The following is an 18,883-nucleotide window of genomic DNA, read 5'->3' on the forward strand; positions in this document are numbered from 1 at the left end:
AGGCGCACTGACTGGTCACGATCACAGCAGAGGGGGCACAGCTCTGTGCTCAGACAGGCAGGTTCACATCCCAGCTCGGCCGCTGGCACCGCTGACTCCGGCGGTCACTTCAGCTCTGAGCTCCCCCAGGTTGTGGGGGCACTGACACCCGCCCTGCAGACACTGGTCTGCACTCGGCCTTGGCAGGCCCTGCCCCGAGGGTGTCCAGAGCACCTGGCAGCTGGGCCTGCCTCCCTCAGCGTGGGGGCGGTGGGGCAAGAGGGCCTGTCAGTTGGGCAGAAGGGGTGTGATGAGTGCAGCAGTTTGAGGGAAGTTATTCTACTGAGCCTAAGACTGTTTACATATATGTGTGTATACACACACACACGGTGTTTAAAGATGGGAAATGATGTTGAAGTGCACACTGAACTCCTGACTCGCTGACCGATCGATGTTGGATGACCCGGCAGAGCTAGGGACTTCCAGTGCAAGGCTCTGGGAAGCAGGAAGCGGACGGGTCTTGGCACACAGACAGACACCGGCAGGTCTGTATCTCAGCTCTGCACTTCACTGCTGAGCGACGTCCGGCAAGTTCCTTGCCCATCCAGCCTCAGGAGGAAGTCCAGGGGGAATGTAACCCAGGGCCTAGCGCACGTCATCGCTGACCACTGACCATCGTTGTGACTCTTCCCGGCAGGCCACAGGGACAGACCCCTAGAGCCCCAGACCAGGTGGGAGCCTCTGTCAGCTGAGCGTCCGTTTACGTGGCCTCCAGAGCAGTGACACCCGCAAAGCCAAGGTTCTCTCTTGGGAAAACCAGCGGCCAGCCCTGATGAGGACTTGTCACTCTAGATCATTCACTGAGGGCGTTTTTTTTAAAAGTAAGCTTAGCTTTAAATCATTTGCAAACTCCCAAGCCCACGGAAAAGTTGAGTGAACAGCAATACCTCCCTTTCCTAGAGTCACTTGATGTGATTTTTTTTAATCCAGGATTTTTAGTTTTTCCTTTTTTGGGGGGGAGGGGAGGAATTAAGTTTGTTTGTTTGTTTGATTGATTTTTAATGGAGGGACTGGGGTGTACAGCCAGGACCTCGTGCACGCTGCGCACGTGCTTTACCACTGAGCCCTACCTCCCCCTCTTTGATGTGATTTAGAAGACTGCATGCACTAGTGACCCAACGAGTCTTATGAAGAACACTGACTTCAGCCTTGCCTGTGGACACACTTAGCAGACGTGTGTCACCTGGCGTGTGTTCCAACGCTGTCCAGCAGCGCCCGGTAGAAACTGTAGTGCTTATTCAATAAAGGAAACCTCGGACTGGCTGCTCGAGGACTGAGAGCAATTACACCCAAGTATTTGCTGTCTCTGCTTTTCCCACGGGAGACTTAGAAATAAACTACGCTTGTTTCAAGGGAAGAAGGACCGGGCGGGGCGGGAACCCTGTGGAATCTCCCCAAAGGGTGGGAACCACGCGAGAAGAAGGATCTTTCCCAAGAAGCACACAAGCCCTCCCCAGCAGAGAGAAATAACAGCAGATCTGGGAGTTTCGTGTGGCCAACTACTGTTTTCACACATCAGGTTCTCCAGCAGCTCGCTGGGGAGGAGACTCACCCTTTCCTGCTGGTGCTTCACTCTGTACTGTTTGAGCTGCTCTTCCAGCCGTTTCCGAGCCTGAAGTCGGACCTGCTCCTCCTTCTCCAGGGGCAGAGAAGCCTCTGTGGAGCCTGTTGGGGGGAAAAGGCCATTAAGAAACTCATCATGCACCAGGGCACAGAGGACAAATCAGCACAGCAGCTTGGCTGTTGTGTGTTTTATTACCAATATGATTTAGCATCTAAACCACACACAGCTGTCCAGTTTGCAAGGACTTTTCCAGATGGACAGAAGACTGTGGGCCTTGGACACGGGCCCCACCTGGTAGAAGCCCCACCGGCCAAGCACAGGGGCTGTGCTCGCACTACAAGCACGTCACTTCCCACGGGCACCCAGCTGGGAAAGCGGGACACCGGCCACTTGTGCCCTGCAGCAACGAAGGACCTGGGTCTGAAGTGCGTGCCTCGGTAAGCAGGCTCAGGCTCACACCACGTCCCCAACCTCTCCCTGCCATCCTGGACGAACGTGGGACGGAATTACAGCCAATGGTGGGGAAGGCACACGCCTGCCACACCTGCCTTCTCTCTGCCGTGAGACTGGGATGTCACCTGACCCACGGCTCATCCAACTCCTGCAACAGTGAGTCACACTAAGGTTTTGTAAAATCAAGAGAGCACGTACAAGCCATGCTCAGACATTCCTCAGGAAGGAATAAAACTGTTCAGGGACACCTTCAGGACTCCCTGTGGAGCAAAGGCCAAGGAGGCAGCCCTCAGAGGCCTGGGCTGTGCTCCAGGACAGGAGGGGAGCTATCTCCACAACTTTCGGGCTAATAACAGAATTTAAAACACCTAAAACCAAGCCTTTTATTTGGGGTAATACAAGCGCTGAACAGTGAGTGACAGGTGTAACCAGCACAGGCAGCCTTCACACACAGCAGGGCGAGTATGGACACGACCACTAGGATGCAGCTGAGAATGGAGAAATGTCATCATTTAACCACTTTAAAGGTGGCATCATCTTTGAATGTGGATTCCAGGAGACAAGCAGCTGTTGTTATATTTAAGTAATACAAATTCATGTTTTTATTTTTAATTAAAAAAATTGGGGGGAGGGTAGGCAATTAGGTTTATTTATTTATTTAACAGAGGTACTGGGGATTGAACCCAGGACTTCGTGTGTGCTAAGCACGCGCTCTACCACTGCGCTACACCTTCCCTGCAAGCAGCTGTGGTTTTAAATAAACCCTAAAACCTGAACAGTTGCCAAGAATTTCACTAGGAATTTAGCAAGGTCATTACTGATTTGTGCATTTATCACTGAAAAGACCTTTAATGCTTTTCATGACCCTAAATGGTCCAGATGGCAGAAACCAAGGGGCCTGCCGCCTCCGGCATGGAACCTAGATCAGCAAACACAACAACAGAGGCACAGCTTCAGGGCTGGGGTGAGGAGGGACACTCCCAGGAGGGGCGGCAGGTAGGACAGGTGAGCCATGGGGGCACCTGGGGCCGGGGCACCCAAATCCCTCACCTTCATGTGAGGGCTTGACTTACAAGGTAACACTCAGCTTACAGAAATTTGTAAAACACGCTGTGGCCCTAACAAGATAATGCCTGTGAAGAAAAAGTCAAATAATCTGAAAGAAAAATGGGCCAACACATGCAGACAGTTCACAGGAGAGAATGGCCAAATGGCCAACAGATAAAGAGATGCTCAGGGAAGGGTGTAGCTCAGTGGTAGAGTGTGTGCCTGGCATGCACAAGGTCCTGCGTTCAATCCCCAGTACCTCTGCAAATGAATAAATACATACATACATACACAAACCTTAATTTCCTCCCCCTGCCAAAATGTTTTTAAAAGATGCTCAAACCGTCTAGGGAAGAGTAAGTTGCAAATGAAAGTACAATGGTGGCCTCATGGCACACCTACTGGAAAGACTGAAAAGAAACAGCGTCCGTGGCCTTGCACGGGGTGTCAGTGCCACAACCGCATGACCACACGTGATGGAAATAAACACACCCATGGTCAACAATACGGGTACAGACCCCTGACCTGGCCACACTTGGGGCCCACTAGCCTTAAAAGAGAAGCTGCATCGGATGACGTGGGCGATCCCCACTCAACGATGCTAGGTGAGGCTAACGTGCAGTAATGTGAGCCATTCGATCCCGCTTTACAAGACAAGGGCCCCATAACCTGTAAAGGGTTGTGTGAGCCTGTGGCTGACCCGGAGGGGAGGGGAGCGGAGGGGAGGAGAGACACAGTGGGGGCGAGGGATAAAAACAGCATGTGTGACACGATCCTAGCAAGTAAAACTGCATACGTCTGTGTCTGAAATCCTAAGGGCTAGGAAAAGGCCTGGAGGTTTCTAGGGCTCCCAGGCTGCCCGTTCTTGGCTTATTCACCCGAGTCCCCAGAGACTAGCACAGAATGAACGCTGATCACAATAACTCATAAAAGAAAGCTTTCACATGTAAACATTGCAATCAAGTCCCCACTGGCTGCTGGCTCACCATCCAGGGTGACAAAAGCCCCACACAACCAACCCTTTAAACCTGGACCTCAAACACCACGGTCAGTATCGGGCCATGATAAAGGGTAACTTCTCTCTAAAACAGAGCTGTCTGTTAAATGCAAGACCCACCACAGCGATAAAACAGCGAACAGCAGAGGGATGGGGCGGCCCGTCGGGCCTGTGCCTCTGCAGGACGGTGAGGGACCAGGGGCCCTGGGAGGGGGCAGGCAGGGAAGAGCCGGGTGGGACGATGCTTACACAGTTGCGTTTCTTGCATAGGAAGACTGAGTCTGAGGGACTGCAAAGCTTCTTTTCTTACACTGCCCTCAGCACTAGTCCCCTGAGACTTCCTTAGGTTGTCATGGAAACCAGCCACACCTGGCGAGGCATCAGGACCCACTGGCGGCAGAGGGTCTGGGAACTGCAGCGTTGGCCCGTTTGGACAAGGGTCCCCTTGGCTTCCTCCCTCATCCGAAGCTCTGTGTACCGTGGCACTGGCACCTGGAAAAGAGGATGTGCTGGGCCATCATGGTTTTAACAGCTACGTAAGGTCATTCCTCAGACACGCAGCTAAAACAGGGCAAAGGAGAGTCGAGATATGTGAGTGCTCTCCACACCTTAGCAATCCACTCTCTCTGAGAGAAGAGAGGGCCTCGACCCCTGTGCGCGGGTGATGTGGGACAGGCCGCCCAACCTCACAGAGCCTGACGCTCTCAGCTGTGGAATGCCCTCACCCTCCACACTACAGCTGGAGAATTTCAGTAGGAATGTCTCCTTTTCATTTAAACAAGACCAGCAAGAAATCTCATGAAAGTCTGTTCTTAAAAAATGGCAAAAAAGCCCCACAAAAAAAAAATAGATGCTTAAAATGCGGCTCACAATGTTTTTAACAGGTGCTGTTAGCAGCAGTGCTAATCCGTGTCTCCGCCTCACATTTACGGGGAACTGATTCCAGAGTTATTTCAAAGCATACGTTTATCCTCCAAAACCAGAAATTGAAGGCAAAAAGTCAGAATAGCTGATCAGAATGATGACGGCAAAGCTGAGCGTGGAACCCAGGGTCCGTGCTTCTGATGGACAAGCACCTGTGGGGGGAATCCCAAGCCCAGCAGTGGTGGCTGTAGGTGACCACACACGCCCAGCTCAGTTCCACCGGCCGACGCTATTACAAGTGGACTCGTTTACACACTAACTGAAACCTGTTTTTGCAGCAAAAGGAGACAAGGAAGAAAGCGCCCTCCCTCTGCCCCTGATGGGCCGGTTGGCAGCCCAAGAGCCCAGGGGTGCTGTGCCCTCAGCTCTCACAGGGGTCAGCCTCACCTGGATCTCAGGACATAACCAGCACGCATCCAGAAAAGTGCTTTTGTGACCAAGCAAATTTAACACGGGTTTCTGTCGGTGGAGGGGAGGGTACAGCTCAGTTGTAGAGCATGTGCTTAGCATGCACGAGGTCCTGGGTTCCATCCCCAGTCCCTCCGTTAAAAATAGATAGACAGACAGACAGACCTAATTACCCTCTCCAAATAATAAAATTAAATAAAACAAAATGAAATGTTTCTGTCACCTGAAATGTGACTCTCAACTAGCACAGCTACTCACTGTCACACCTCACAAAAAGGAAGACCAGCATAAAAGCGGGGCGCCCCAGAGACGTAGCAGCCAGGAGACTCGGGCACGGCCCTGACACAAATGGCCTGCAGCCCCACTGCTGGGGCTTGTGGTGGCAGGGGACCTGCATTTCAGATCCAAGTCCATCAGGTCAATGCCATTTCTGACGGCCTCTAGGTCTGGGAGAGTCTCTAGACCTTCTGTTCACATAACAAAGTAATTCTGTAAGCAACACAGTGCACTTTAAGCCCAATAAACAGTAAGACTTGGCTGTTTTCAAACACAAGTCTAACTGTGGATAAACAAACGATGACCCACAAACCCAGCTGGCACCACGTCCTGGGCGCTTCCCGAGTGCACCTGCAGCCCTCCCAGCTGCCCTCAGGTGCAGGACCATTCACCTTCCCGCTTCTCAAGAAGAGTGAGACTGAGATAAAGTCAGGATCTTGCCTGAGGGCTCATGGCTCGTAGAGGCAGACCCAGGAGCTGCCCTACAGCAGAACCCTTGGTCTCAGGCCAAGCCGCATCGGCCTCCCTGGCACTTAAGAAGCACTAATCAGCAAAGCCCGCGCAGGTGGTTGAGCGTTGTTTTACAAAAACAGGGATGCAATTTCTGCAAGTAAATCAAGACATACGCAGGCTCTGATTTTCAAGCCGGTGCTGACCAGGAAGGAGCAGGAGTAATTCACCTTGTGCTTCTGATGCATGAATAACCCACCAGCTAACATGCCATGTGATCCAATAATCCTCAGACCACCAGTGGACCATTTCTGGATCCCACTTTGTAAAATTTTGGCAACTAACCAACATACAGGTTGAATGTTAACAATAATGCGTCGGTGAAGACCTGCGGAAGCCTTAAGGGCAAATGATGCTGCTCTGTCCTGCTGGGGCAGAGGTGGGCTGGTTCTCACTCTATTTAACACGAATACTGCTTAGCTGAAAGGCAGCATCAACTAAGGAAAAACACTCATCTGATTACAAAGAACCCACTCTGAATGAATGAAAAAGTTCACTATGGCGTCAGACACCAAAGCCTTCCTCCAAAATGCAAGCCGACCCACGTCCTCCTGTTTAAAGGCAAAATCAGCAGCTGCAGAGTAACCGGCGACTTACGCTGGGCTTCATCCCACTGGTCCAGAGGCGCCAGGGTGCCTGGGGGCTCCGGGGGGGCCTCGGGGCGAGCTGAGGTGCCACTGCTGCACCTGTCCTCCAACAGGCCATCCTGCACTGCCCCAGCACCCTCCATGGCCAGGATGACACAGGCTGGGCTGACACTCAGGGGCTGCCAGTGAACCACTAGTGAGTTTGCTTTCTGCCATCAGCAACAGCCAAGAGCTCCTGGGATGGACCGCACTAGGCTTTCCATTTTCGGGAGAAGATTTAAAGTCTCACAAATGGCTTCAAATCACACCAAGTAATATCATGATACCTGGCAGGAGACAAAAAGAGAAAGGTGTTATGCAACTTTTATTCCGAGACCAGCATTTGCTTCACACCTAGCATCTCTTTAATAAACGTAGACTCTTCATTCAACAAATAATCCTGGGGCACCTACGATATTCTAGGTTTCATTTATTTAAAAAATATCTTCGCATGCATTTTATTTATTCTTGTTCTTCGAGGGAGTGTAATTATGTTTATTTTTTCGCATATGTGTTTTTTAGTGGAGGTACTGGGGACTGAACCCAGGACCCTGTGCATGCTAAGCACGGGCTCTACCACTGAGCTACACCCTCCTCCTGACATCCTGGATTTTGAGGATAAGTGTTGAGCTGGCCACATCTGGGCCCGTTCCTGAAGGCGCGTCTGTCCTGGGACTGGCTGAAGACAGTCCCACCAGGATAAGCAGCTCTGTAATGAGCGCTGTAATTGGGTAGGCACAGGTGGTCACTCAGCTGGGGGGGAGGCCTGAGTGACTGAGGAACTGAGTTTCTACTCACTTAAATGTAACTCACTTGCGTGTAAATAGCTGCATGTGGCCAGTGGCTTCTGTACTGGACACGCAGGCCCAAGCACTCGCCAGGGCTCACAGGGCAAGCTCTTCTCCCAGAAGACCTGAGGAGACAGTGCCCAGGCCACAGCTCCCAAGCGGAGGACAACAGGGAGGCTGCAACTGCATGGAACATGGTAGCCCGTGTGCTATAGGCGGAAGCCCGGGGACGAGAACACAGGACACGTGGGTGGAGGGCAGAGAAAGCACCTCACGGGAGGTGACTGATTCTGCCCTTCCTCTCTCACAGGATCTGCTATCTTTTCACCTGTCCTGCTAGGCTAAGCTCAAGAGAGTGAAACTTTGCCCAAAGTCTGGCAACTGTTCATTGCTTTTGCAGTGGGATGAGGATGCTATCGGCTCATTTCCTCGCCCACAGATAAGGTGCTGCTCTTACTCGTTGTGCAGAAATGTCAGCATTTACTTCCTTTAAGATCAGTTTTCGGGGGGAGGTATATAGCTCAGTGGTAAAGCACGTGCTTAGCATACACAAGGTCCTGGGTTCAATCCACAGTCCCTCCATCAAAAATAAACAAAACACACAAATAAATAAATAAATCTCCACACACACACACACACACACACAAAAGAAACAAGAGAAAGGGAATTAAATTTAAAAAAAAAACAAATCAAAAAAATTCAACTCCTTAAAAAAAAAAGATCAGTTTTCATATTATCTTATGTACTCTTCTGTGTCTCACAGGTTTCAGGACAGAAATTTACAGGACCTTCCTCTCCAGCTGACGAATCCTATACAGATGTTTTGGAAAACAGCCTAAATGGGAGCTGACTCTGACTCAACAGTCCGGTGCAACTGTTTTCCGACAGTCCTACTGCCCTGTCACCGAAGAGCAGGCACACCCGGGGGCCTGGGGTAACCTGGTTGCCCCGTGGTGAAGGACTAGTGATGGGAGCGTCCCTCTTGGGGACCCAGTCACGCGCGGCCAGCAGCGCTGACCGTCCACACATCCCTCTCTGCAAGCTGGCTTCACGCAGGCCAGCAACACCACGGGTTAGTGCAGTTATGAATGTGAAGAGGCAACGCCTGCTATTTCGTGTAAAACTAGCACTAAGGGTTTGTATGTGAAAGGACCGTTGAAATGTGGGAGAACCTGGCTGACTACAGTCCAACGTGGCTAACCAAAGAGCCCCAGAGCCACTCCGGCTCACGGTGCCTCACCCATGTAAATATCTGGAGACTGAAACGATATCTGAAATGAACTGAGGTCCTGAGGCCAACCGAACGTTCTCTACCTTGTTTCTGTCTCTACAGTAATCAGTAACCTCTTCCATCCACGGAAACACTTTCCCGGGTGGAGAAGGGGCAGATAAATGGGCCCTTGGAGGCCCCATGCCTGTCCTGGTACATCCCATAGGCCCCTCAGAAAATCACCATTTCACAGGGTCCCGCCTCCGCAGGAAAACCCTGTAATGTCGGTGGAGCCCACCTCTGGGCTACAAGCCCGACCCTCCCTGGGAGCGGCTGGAGCTAAGCTGATAATGCACAGAAGGTGCCCAAGAAGCAAGGCAAGGCAGTCAGCCCACGGATGGGCAGGCTATCCCCTCCTCTACCAGCTCACCACCTCAGGACAGATGATTTCAGGGGTCCTCTAGGAACACGCGTGGTGGCAAGTGGAAGCCACTGTCCCTGCACGTGATGTACTGCACCTGCTGGCCATCCTGACATGCTCCTTAACAAAAGGAAACGTTCGCATTGTGCTTTGACATGGCTGTTTCTGCCTTGTGGGGGTTTTGGCGGGGGGGGGTTGTCTAAATCACCACGGACTCCCTAAGATGCCTGAGAGGGTAACACTTAACGGGTCAGTGCTTGCCGGGCAGAAGCTGGTCCCTCTGTTGCAGGTGCCCTGTTCCCCTTGACTGCCAGACATATTTCCATCAGTCCTTCTGCGTCTACCAAAAGGCACTGCTGTCAAGTCTTCTCTGGGCCTCAGGTAAGGCACCTGGCCAACTCTGTCCTGCCATCATGGTACCCCCGCGTGCACACCATACTGCAACTGTCTGTGCCCATCTCTTCCACCATGCTGTAAGATCCCTGTGCATACCGGGGGGAAGGGGTGCGAAGGGATAAATTTGAGAGTTTGAGATCTACAAATGTTAACCACTATACATAAAAATAGATAAAAAGCAGCTGTCTGCTGTACAGCACAGGGAACTATATTCAATACCTTGTAATCTTTAATGGAAAAGAACATGGAAACGAGTATAAGCACGCATGACTGGGACACACTGCTGTACACCAGAAACTGACTCACTGCAACTGACTATACTTTAATTAAAAACTTAAAAAAAGATCCTAGGGCACAGAAGTCACCACTCCAGGTCTGCCCTGCTCCCTGGAACATCCCCTACGCAGAGTGGTGCTCAGCGCAGGCTACCGACAAATCTTTGCCTCTGCCCAGTTCCACCCCTCAGCAACCAACCGAGTGGTTCCAAAACCAAAGGATACAGATGCCTTTTCAAATACAGAAAAACTCTATTTCTACTACAAAAGGTTCAAGGGAGAGCAAAGAACACGTCTGGGAGTTATAAACTGGGAGAGAGACATGTAATGGCCACAGCCCAGATAAGCAGCGTCCCATGAGTGAGAAGGAAGAGCAGGATGGCCTGTGGGACTGGACTTCCCTATGAAATCAGAACCTGCCAACTGAAAAGGGGGACAGAGGGGCAGCCAAGGAGCCGCAGAGAATGTGGCCCCAAGGCTTGCAGTGAGAACCCCACACCTGACCCTGTGCAGGAAAGAGGGACACTGGCTGAAGGGCCAAGATGTTGGTGCCCACTGATGAAGGCAGGTGAAGGCCAGCCAAAGACAGAGAGAAATGCACCGGGCTATCTGAGCCCAACGCCGTCACACACATCACTCACCTGATTCCCTTTATTTGGATTTCTTGCTGAACAAGAAGCCTACTGATTCCCAAGCAGCTCTAACCACTCCAGAGATGGATGGTGCAGCCTAGAGAATTCAAGACCCTGTGCCTGTGACTGGTTCGGAAGACTGGTCCTATTCACATGCTGCTCCTCCCGGAGCCAGACAAGAGACAGAATTCACAGACTACCACAAGAGGCCTCTGCTGAAGGGACGCTTCTCCCTACACATGATAAACGGGCATCCTGTGCCTCTCCTCAGTCTCGTGTGAATTTTACTTAGCATGACTCAGTCATTCAGGGCCTCATTATCTCAGAATGCGGACCAAAACAAGATAAGGAGGGTCAGACAGCTGGGAGCACATCACAAGGAAGCTGTTATTAGTAAGACACACACTATTTTGTGGTCAAAAAAAGAGAGATCAATCTGATCACAGTACCATCTGACCACCTGCATTCTGCTGTGTTTCCCGGAGGGAAGAGATGAGGCAAAGCTGTCACTTAGAACTTGGCAAAAGTGTTTGTGACTCTAGGTTCACAGCTGTCTGATGTCAAGAGACCTCGGACGGAGAAACTACCATCTCAGGCACCAATGTGACTTCTGGTTTCCTCTATCTGGTATACAAACATTAACAGCTCCACCTACCCTGCCTTATTTAAGGTGCTCCTATCAGTAGTTAGAAACAACAGAGCGTGAAAACCCCAGAAGCCTCATGTGTCCGTACAGCGGTGGAATGGAAAGCACAGACTCAGGCACCAGGCATCTTGGCTTCAGGTCCTGACTCTTTCACCTCAGCCATGAGATCACGGGCAGATGCTTTACCACACTTAGCCAGTGACCTCCTACAGTAAGATGATGAGAAAAAGAATAGAAAATTTGTGCTGGGATGAAGTGCAGCAAGGCACAGCCTCTGTCCCATGCCCTTGATAAGCAGCAGCTGGTGTATTTTCCCTGCAGCTGTTGCTTGTCAACATCGATAGGGAAAAGCCAACTGAAGTTCAAGAATGTACACTGCTTGGATAAAGAAGATATGAAGACACATATATACACACATATACAGACACATACATACAAACACACACACCTGCACGCACAACAGAATACTCAAGCCATAAAAAATGAAATTTTGCCTTTTGCGACAACATGATGGCCTTCAAGAGTATTATCCTTAGTGAAATAAATCAAAGTCAAATACTGTATGTTATCACTTATATGTGGAATCTAAAAAACAAAACAAATGAACCAATACAACAAAACAGAAACTGACTCACAGATACAGAGAACAAACTAGTGGTTACCAGAGAGGAGACAGGAAGGGGGAGGGGCAGAGGGGTGAGGCGGACTAAGAGGTACAAGCTACCAGGCACAAAATAAGTTACAAGGATGTAATGAACAGCACAGGGAATACAGCCAGTCTTTTATAATAACTTGGGATGGAGTGTAATCTATAAAAATATCAAATCACTAAGTTATATTCTGTATAGTACAGGAAACTATACTCAATATCTTGTAGTCACCTACAATGAAAAAGAACGTGAAAACAATTATATGTATGTATATGTATGACTCAAACATGCTGTACACCAGAAATCAACACATTGTAACTGACTATATATCGATTTTAAAAAAAATCACTATGCTATACACCTGAAACTAATATAATATTGTTAAGTCAACTATACTTAAATTCAAAAAATTATACTGCTGCTTAAGGCAACTGGCTAAAAAAAACAGGCAACTTTTGAATCTGAGTAATGTCAGATGATTTTTATTTCCTTTTCTTGCCATTCAAGGTCCACTGTAACTGAAAGCTATCATTCCAGGAAAGTTATGTTTGCAATAGTTAAGGGTCAATTTAAAAAATGCAAAAAAGATGTATGAGTCACCTGTAAATGGCTTACAACGTCCCAGTGGTTTTTAATCACACTGACAATAAAATCCAAGCCTCTTACCAGAAACTAGGAAGCTGCGGACAATCGAGCCCCTCCCTACATTGCATCCTTGTCCCCCATCACTTTCTTCCTTTTTCATTACACGCTTGCCATACTTCTCTACCTAAAAACACCAAACCTACTCCTCCCTCAGGGTCTTCACATTTAGTGCTCATTCTACCTGAAACATTCTTATTCCACAATTTTGCAGAGCTGGTTTCTTGTCATAGAGACCTTGGCTCAAAAGTCACCTCCCTGGACCCGCCTTCCTAGAGACCCATCCCAAGTACCGCCCAATACTCTCTCAGCAGTGACCTCATAGAACGTGAGCCCAGTGAGGTCAGGAACCCTGACACGACTGCAACCCTGTATCCCAGGACCTACAATAAACAGTGCCCGTCACACGACTGGCACTCACCAAACAGTTGCTGAATGAAGGCCGACCTGCACACTTGTATCGCACTAGTTACAATGTCTGGCCCCACTGCCGCTGTAAAGTATCACTGACTCGGTGAAACACGTCTAAGCACCCAGAATTGAGATGGAATCGAGGTGGAGGGAGAGGCAAAGAGCACACGGATTCTTTAAACCAGGCTTCACACTAACCACCGACACCATGTCAGGATGTCATCTTGACAGAACTTCTGCAAAAGGACAAGAGCTATTTCTCAGCAGCTCCAAGAGCAGCTGGGGCATCTCTGAATAAATCACTCCCCGACACGCGCGGACAGCGACCTGGAACGGCTCGAATGTATGTATATTTATGAAGCTAGCTTCGCTAACAGGTGCACAGGTCGGCTTCCAAGCCCGGAGGCTACCAACGGCGAGAAGCCAGAGTTGCGCGGGGCGTTGCCGCTCCAGGCGGAGCCGCGGCCGGCCCTCCGCGTCTGCCCAGGCCCTGCCGCCCTTCGCCCACCACCCGGCCCCTGCCTAGACCGCGCCGAGGCCCCCCGACTTCCCGCGCCCGCCCCAGCCTGAGCCTCTGCCCAGGAGCCACCCGCGACCCTCACCCCGCCGCTGCGGAAGCCGCGGCAAACGCCCGGCCCGGCTGCTCCGGCGGAGACGTGGCCGCGAGAGGGGCGGAGCACAGCGCCGCGACGGAGTCTGGCCCCCGGAAACAGCCTGTGCGCACTGCCTCCGTTCCGGAAGAGAGAACGTCCTCTTCTGCTAGCCAGCAGCGGCCCTCCGGCCAAGACTGCGCCGACAGCAGGGTCGGGATCGAGCCCACTCACAACTGGCCCGAGGCGGGTTTCAGAAAGTGATTTTGGGACTCCTTCACTTGCCAGAAACGCAGCTTCCGGACTTGCCGGACCAACTCCGACAGGAAGCCAGACAGCTGAGCTTCCGGCGGAAGTGGCGTGGCCAGGCTCCGGTCCCAGCCCTATCTGTCAGGATGTGGGGCGTGGCCGTTCTGGGCCCGCCCCTACCTCTTTGGGGGCGTGGCTAGGCGGCACGCGGGGGCGGGGCGGGGCGCTGGTCCGGGTGGGTCCCCTTTCAGCACCAAATCTTCCTTTGCACCTGTCCTTACTAATCTTTCGGGTGCCAATACCAAAGTGACTGCTGCTTTGGAGTCGTAGCAATGTTTCATCTTAAAAATAAAATATTGTAGGCATTGGGCATGAGGTTTAGGTGAAGGGTTTTTTTTTTGTCTGTGGATATCAAATTGTTCTAGTACCGTTTGTTAATTAAAGTCTGTCTTCCTCCATTAACTTGCTTTTGCACATTTGTCAAAAATCAGTTGGCTGCTTGTTGGCTGTTTCCGGTTTCTCTGCTCTGTTGCAATGATCTCCATGCCTATCCCTCTGCCAATTCCACAGTCTTCACGGAGGTAGCTTTACAGCAAGCCCCAATATGGCGTAGAGGACTCCTCCCACTTTATTCTTTTTCATGATTGTTATAGCTATTCTGGGGCCCATGTCGTTCTATATAAGTTATAGAATAAGCCTATCTGTGTTTACAAAAGTCCTTCCTGGGACTTTGATAGGAATTGCATTAAAACTGTAAGTCAGTTGGGGAGAACTGGCATTTTTACTATTTATGTTGATTCTTCCAATTCATGGACATGGTACGTCTCTCCATTTATTTATATCTTCTTTGACTTATTTCATCAGCATTTTGTAATTTTTGGCATCCTGTACATGTTTTGTTAAGTTTATACCTAAGTATTTCATTTTCTTTGGAGTAATTGTAAATGGTATTGTGTCCCACAGGGTGTTAAATAATATCGAGGATGTGGGGTTTGCCAGAAAACCCCACCTGATTTTATCAAAACCTGTGGTGTTTGATGTTTGACGACGAAGTGTTACAGGCTGAACTGTGTCCCCCTCTAATTCACACGTTGACGTGCTAACCCCCCAGGACCTCAGAATGTGACCGTGTGTGGAAATAGGGTCTTGAAATGGGTGATTAAGGTAAAATGAGGTCATATGTGTGGGCCCCTATCCAAAATGACTGATGTCCTTCTAAAAAGAGGAGATCAGGACACAGATATGTGCAGGGGTGACCCTGTGAGGACATGGGGAGGAGACGGCCAACTCCACTCCCAGGGGAGAGGCCTCAGAGGGAACCAGCCCTGTCACACCTTGATCTCCAGAACCGTGAAGCCAGGAGTGTCTGTTGTTCAGGCCACCCCATATGTGGTGTTTGTTACACAGCACCAGGGGACTGGCACACAAAGCTGCTACTGAGGGAAGCACTGCTCACAACACACAGTGGACACCAGTAACTCCATGTCCAGTTAACATTCAACACGCCTTCCCATACCCGTCCTGTCAGGCCCAGGATGAGGATGCAGTTCCAGGTTCACCATCTTCAGAAGGAAGCACAGAAAAATGAGACAGAATTAGGTTTAACAGAGAGGAGGGGTTAAGAGCAGTCACCTGTGCCTCGGGGAAGAGTCCCAGGACAGGGATGTCTGAGCTGGGTCTTTGTGAGGACCAGTCTGCTAGCAATCACTAGACGCTTGCCTGCATCAGATGTTTCAGACCAGTTTACACCAGTGAGCAAGACAGGAAGGGTCTTTCTCCGGAATTTTTTTTTTAATTTAAGTACAGTCAGTTACAATGTGTCAATTTCTGGTATACAGCATAATGTCCCAGTCATGTATATACATACATATATTCATTTTCATATTCTTTTTCATTAAAGGTTACCACAAGATATTGAATATAGTTCCCTGTGCTGTAACAGAAGAACATTTTTAAAATCTATTTTTATGTATAGTGGTTATCATGTGTAAATCTCAAACTCCCAAATTGATCCCTTCCCACCCCACTTTCCCCGGTAACCATGAGATTGTTTACTATGTCTGTGAGTCTGTTTCTGTTTTGTAGATAAGTTCATTAGTGTCCTCCTTTTTCTTTTTCTTTTTCAGATTCCACATATGAGTGATATGGTGTTTTTCTTTCTCTTCCTAGCTTACTTTACTTAGAATGACAATCTCTAGGTCCATCCATGTTGGTGCAAATGGCATTATTATTTTTTATCACTGAGTAGTATTCCATTGTATATATATATCACAGCTTCTTTATCCAGTCATCTGTTGATGGACATTTAGGTTTTTTCCATGTCTTGGCTATTGTATATAGTGCTGCTGTGAACAATGGGGTGCATGTTTATTTTCAAATTAGAGTTCCCTCAAGATATATGCCCAGGAGTGGGATGGCTGGATCATAGGGTAAGTCTATTTTTAGTTTTTTAAGGAATCTCCATACTATTTTCCATCTGCTCTGGAATTTTGAATGGGAGGTAAACAGTACAGAAACGTCTGCTTTCCAGTGGTAGGCACCTGGAAGTAGACTAGAAAGGCTGGTTGGGAGGCCTCTCCAAGGAGTGGATCTGAGCCGAGCCCTGAGTGAGGAGACGGCATCACCATCTCTGCAGCAGAAGCAGTAGCAACAGAGTAAGCAGTACACGTGAGGGCGCAGGTCTGGGTCGCTCTGTACGAGACCCCGGGGAGAGGCGGATGCAAGGGGTTTGCTGAGGAGGGGGCAGGAGCCATCCAGTGCTGGGCCTTTGTGGTCTACGGTATTATCTTTGTTGTTCTGTAAGCAGCCAACCCAAAACACAGTGGCTTCCAACAACTAATATTTCTCACGACTATATTGGCTAGGGGCAGTGGTGTGCTGGTAGGCAAACTTTAACCAAGTTTTCTCCAGAAACAACAAGAAAATGACCCTGATTTGCAGCATTTACCAGTTTCCATGGGGTGCATGCACTTAGTGGGGCCAGTTTCAATCTACCAGCAGTGAGGTCCACAAACTGGACCCAGCGCAGCACCACGGGGGACACACAGGTACAGACACAGACACCCCTGGGAGCAGAGGGAGTGGTCAGAGGCAGCACATTCATCAAGAAGGGATGATCGTCAGTGCCTGTTACCTCTGTTTGAATTATAACTTACGAACTGCAAGTTTATATGATTTTTCTAGATAGCTGTGTTTAAGCTACCGCCTGGAGTCATTCCTCAGATGGTGACAGTTGTCTCCTGGGATCTGGCCAGGTGGCCCTTCTGTGAGTCACCAGGGCTCATGGTGCAGCTGGCTGCTTTCAGCTGGCAGATCCACGGGTTCTCTGCACAGGGTGGCGGCTGAGCGCAGGAAGGACCTCGCACAGCTTGTTCCTGCTGCGTCCGCTTTGCTGACATCCAGGGGAGGATAGAGAGGAAAGCCAGGGAGGAAAGGACATCCGTGTGCAGCTGAGAACTGGAGCAGCACGTGGCTACACATCCCACCACAGGCTGGCCTTTCCAAGGGGAGTAACTGAGGCCCAGCCAGCACGGTTCCCATTAGGGTCAGGCCTGGGAGTGCGAGGGCCGCCGTCAGGGTCGGCTGAGATCTGGCAGGCTGTCTGGCCCAGTAGCCAGTCTGCCCTCCTGGCGGTGACACAGCCCCTGCCCCACCCCACCCGCCTAAGGGGTGCTGGTGGCTGACAGGTGGTGGGAGGCTCAGGACTGGTGGGTCATCAGCTTTGGGGTCAGAGACAGGCTCCTACCTTAACTGCTGGGGAAGCCACCAGTTCACCCACTCCTGCCTGGAGGGAAGCTGAGGTCTGGGAGGAATGACCCAGGATCGCATGCAGGTTCCCGCATCCAGACACTCTGGCCTTCCTAAATCCCACAGTCCCCACATTTTCACTTCCTCCAGAGCACGGTTAGTTTCCTGGTGCTGAGCCACTGGTGTCATCTGAAGCAGCTGGCCTCTTCTCTGTGGGCTGCATGAGGGATGGTCTAGCTGCAGGACCCCCATCCCCCCAGCAGAGGCCTGGCCTAGACTCCTCTCTCTCCCAGCTGAGGCATTTCCCTGGAGTAAAATCCACTGATGTCAACCTGTAGCTTTTGGATCTGAGCCTGCACTTCCTATCTTTTTAGCCACGAGGTATTTCAGATGTGTTGCTGGGTTCTTGGTTACACCAGGAATCCGGACAAAGACGGAGCTTGGACCCACAGGCCAGGGAGGGCTAATGTGCAGGCCCTGGAGGCTACACAGCTGATGTGAGGTGGGGGCCAGCCTCTCTAAAGGAGGAAGGGGAGCCCAAGAGGAACACGGGTCTGCATACAGGCTGACAGAGGCTGGGAGAGGACAAGGGCTGGGCCCAAGAAACTGAAGACAAGCACATGGGAGGCCCTCTGCATGGGCCGGCCATGTTCCCCAATGTGGCCTGAGCCATGAGGACAGAAGCACAGGGCAAGGCTCCAGCACAGCTGCGGAATGGCCACTGGGTAGGGTGGGAGAGAGGGTGAAGGACGGGGGGGACAGATCATAAAACATTGCGTGGTGCACACCTTGTAAAACAGCTTGTCCTCAAGCCCAGAGACCCACCCCCACCCCATCCCGAGGCTCCTCCCCCGGGTTAGAGCTGACTGTTTTGATCCCGTATGCTCGTTAGCAACGGGGACTCCAAGTTCCCCCAGCAGGGCTGTGCCTTTGCCTTCACAGACAGATGCAGCATAGTCCAAGGAAGGCTGTGTGTTGTTTAAGCCTCGACCAAAAAAAGCAAGTACATTGCGAAGGGGCCTGCATCTCTGTTCTTACTTTCGGGAGAGGGGTCGGGTTGGGCATGAAGGGGGCGACGAGCCAACGTCCTAGGTGGTGGAGGGCAGCCCTGTGCCCACACAACTAGACACAAAGCTGTGGCTTCAACCTGGGCCCAACTGGCTGTGGCTCAGGGTTGGAGGACCCAAGAGAACCTGCGCCTTTTCCCAGGTGCTCAGCCAGCCCTGGGCCCCCAACCCCAGGTCACCTGCAGGGCCTGCTAGGCTCCTCCGAGTGGGGTCCCCAGTGGACTCTCTCTGTTAATAAGGTAACCAGTGCCACCTGCAGCCAGTCCCCACCGCAGCAGAAGGAGCACACAGCAGCCAACACACGAACCAATGTGC

The 18,883-nt window shown here is 50.8% G+C and overlaps 1 protein-coding gene across 7 annotated transcripts in view; it reads right to left on the reverse strand.

Moving 5' to 3' along the window:
• The window catches only part of GOLGA3 (golgin A3), a 40,164-nt gene extending 26,366 nt beyond the window's left edge, over positions 1-13,798 (reverse strand). The window contains exons 1-4 of one of the 7 annotated variants that reach the window (XM_072953691.1): positions 13,518-13,791; positions 6,816-7,131; positions 4,350-4,592; positions 1,592-1,704 (exon numbers count right to left, since the gene is read on the reverse strand). In XM_072953691.1, the coding sequence (XP_072809792.1) occupies positions 1,592-1,704; positions 4,350-4,592; positions 6,816-6,948 (489 nt within the window). In that variant the 5' untranslated portion in view covers positions 6,949-7,131; positions 13,518-13,791. Of the gene's footprint in view, positions 1-1,591; positions 1,705-4,349; positions 4,593-6,815; positions 7,132-12,688; positions 12,708-13,517 lie in introns of those variants that run through there. The other 6 variants (XM_072953692.1, XM_072953689.1, XM_072953690.1 and 3 more) reach the window with 6 other exon arrangements.
• Between the last annotated feature and the right edge of the window lie 5,085 nt (positions 13,799-18,883).

This window comes from Vicugna pacos, chromosome 32 (assembly GCF_048564905.1).
Source record: "Vicugna pacos chromosome 32, VicPac4, whole genome shotgun sequence".
In the NCBI taxonomy this organism is placed as follows: Eukaryota; Metazoa; Chordata; class Mammalia; order Artiodactyla; family Camelidae; genus Vicugna; species Vicugna pacos.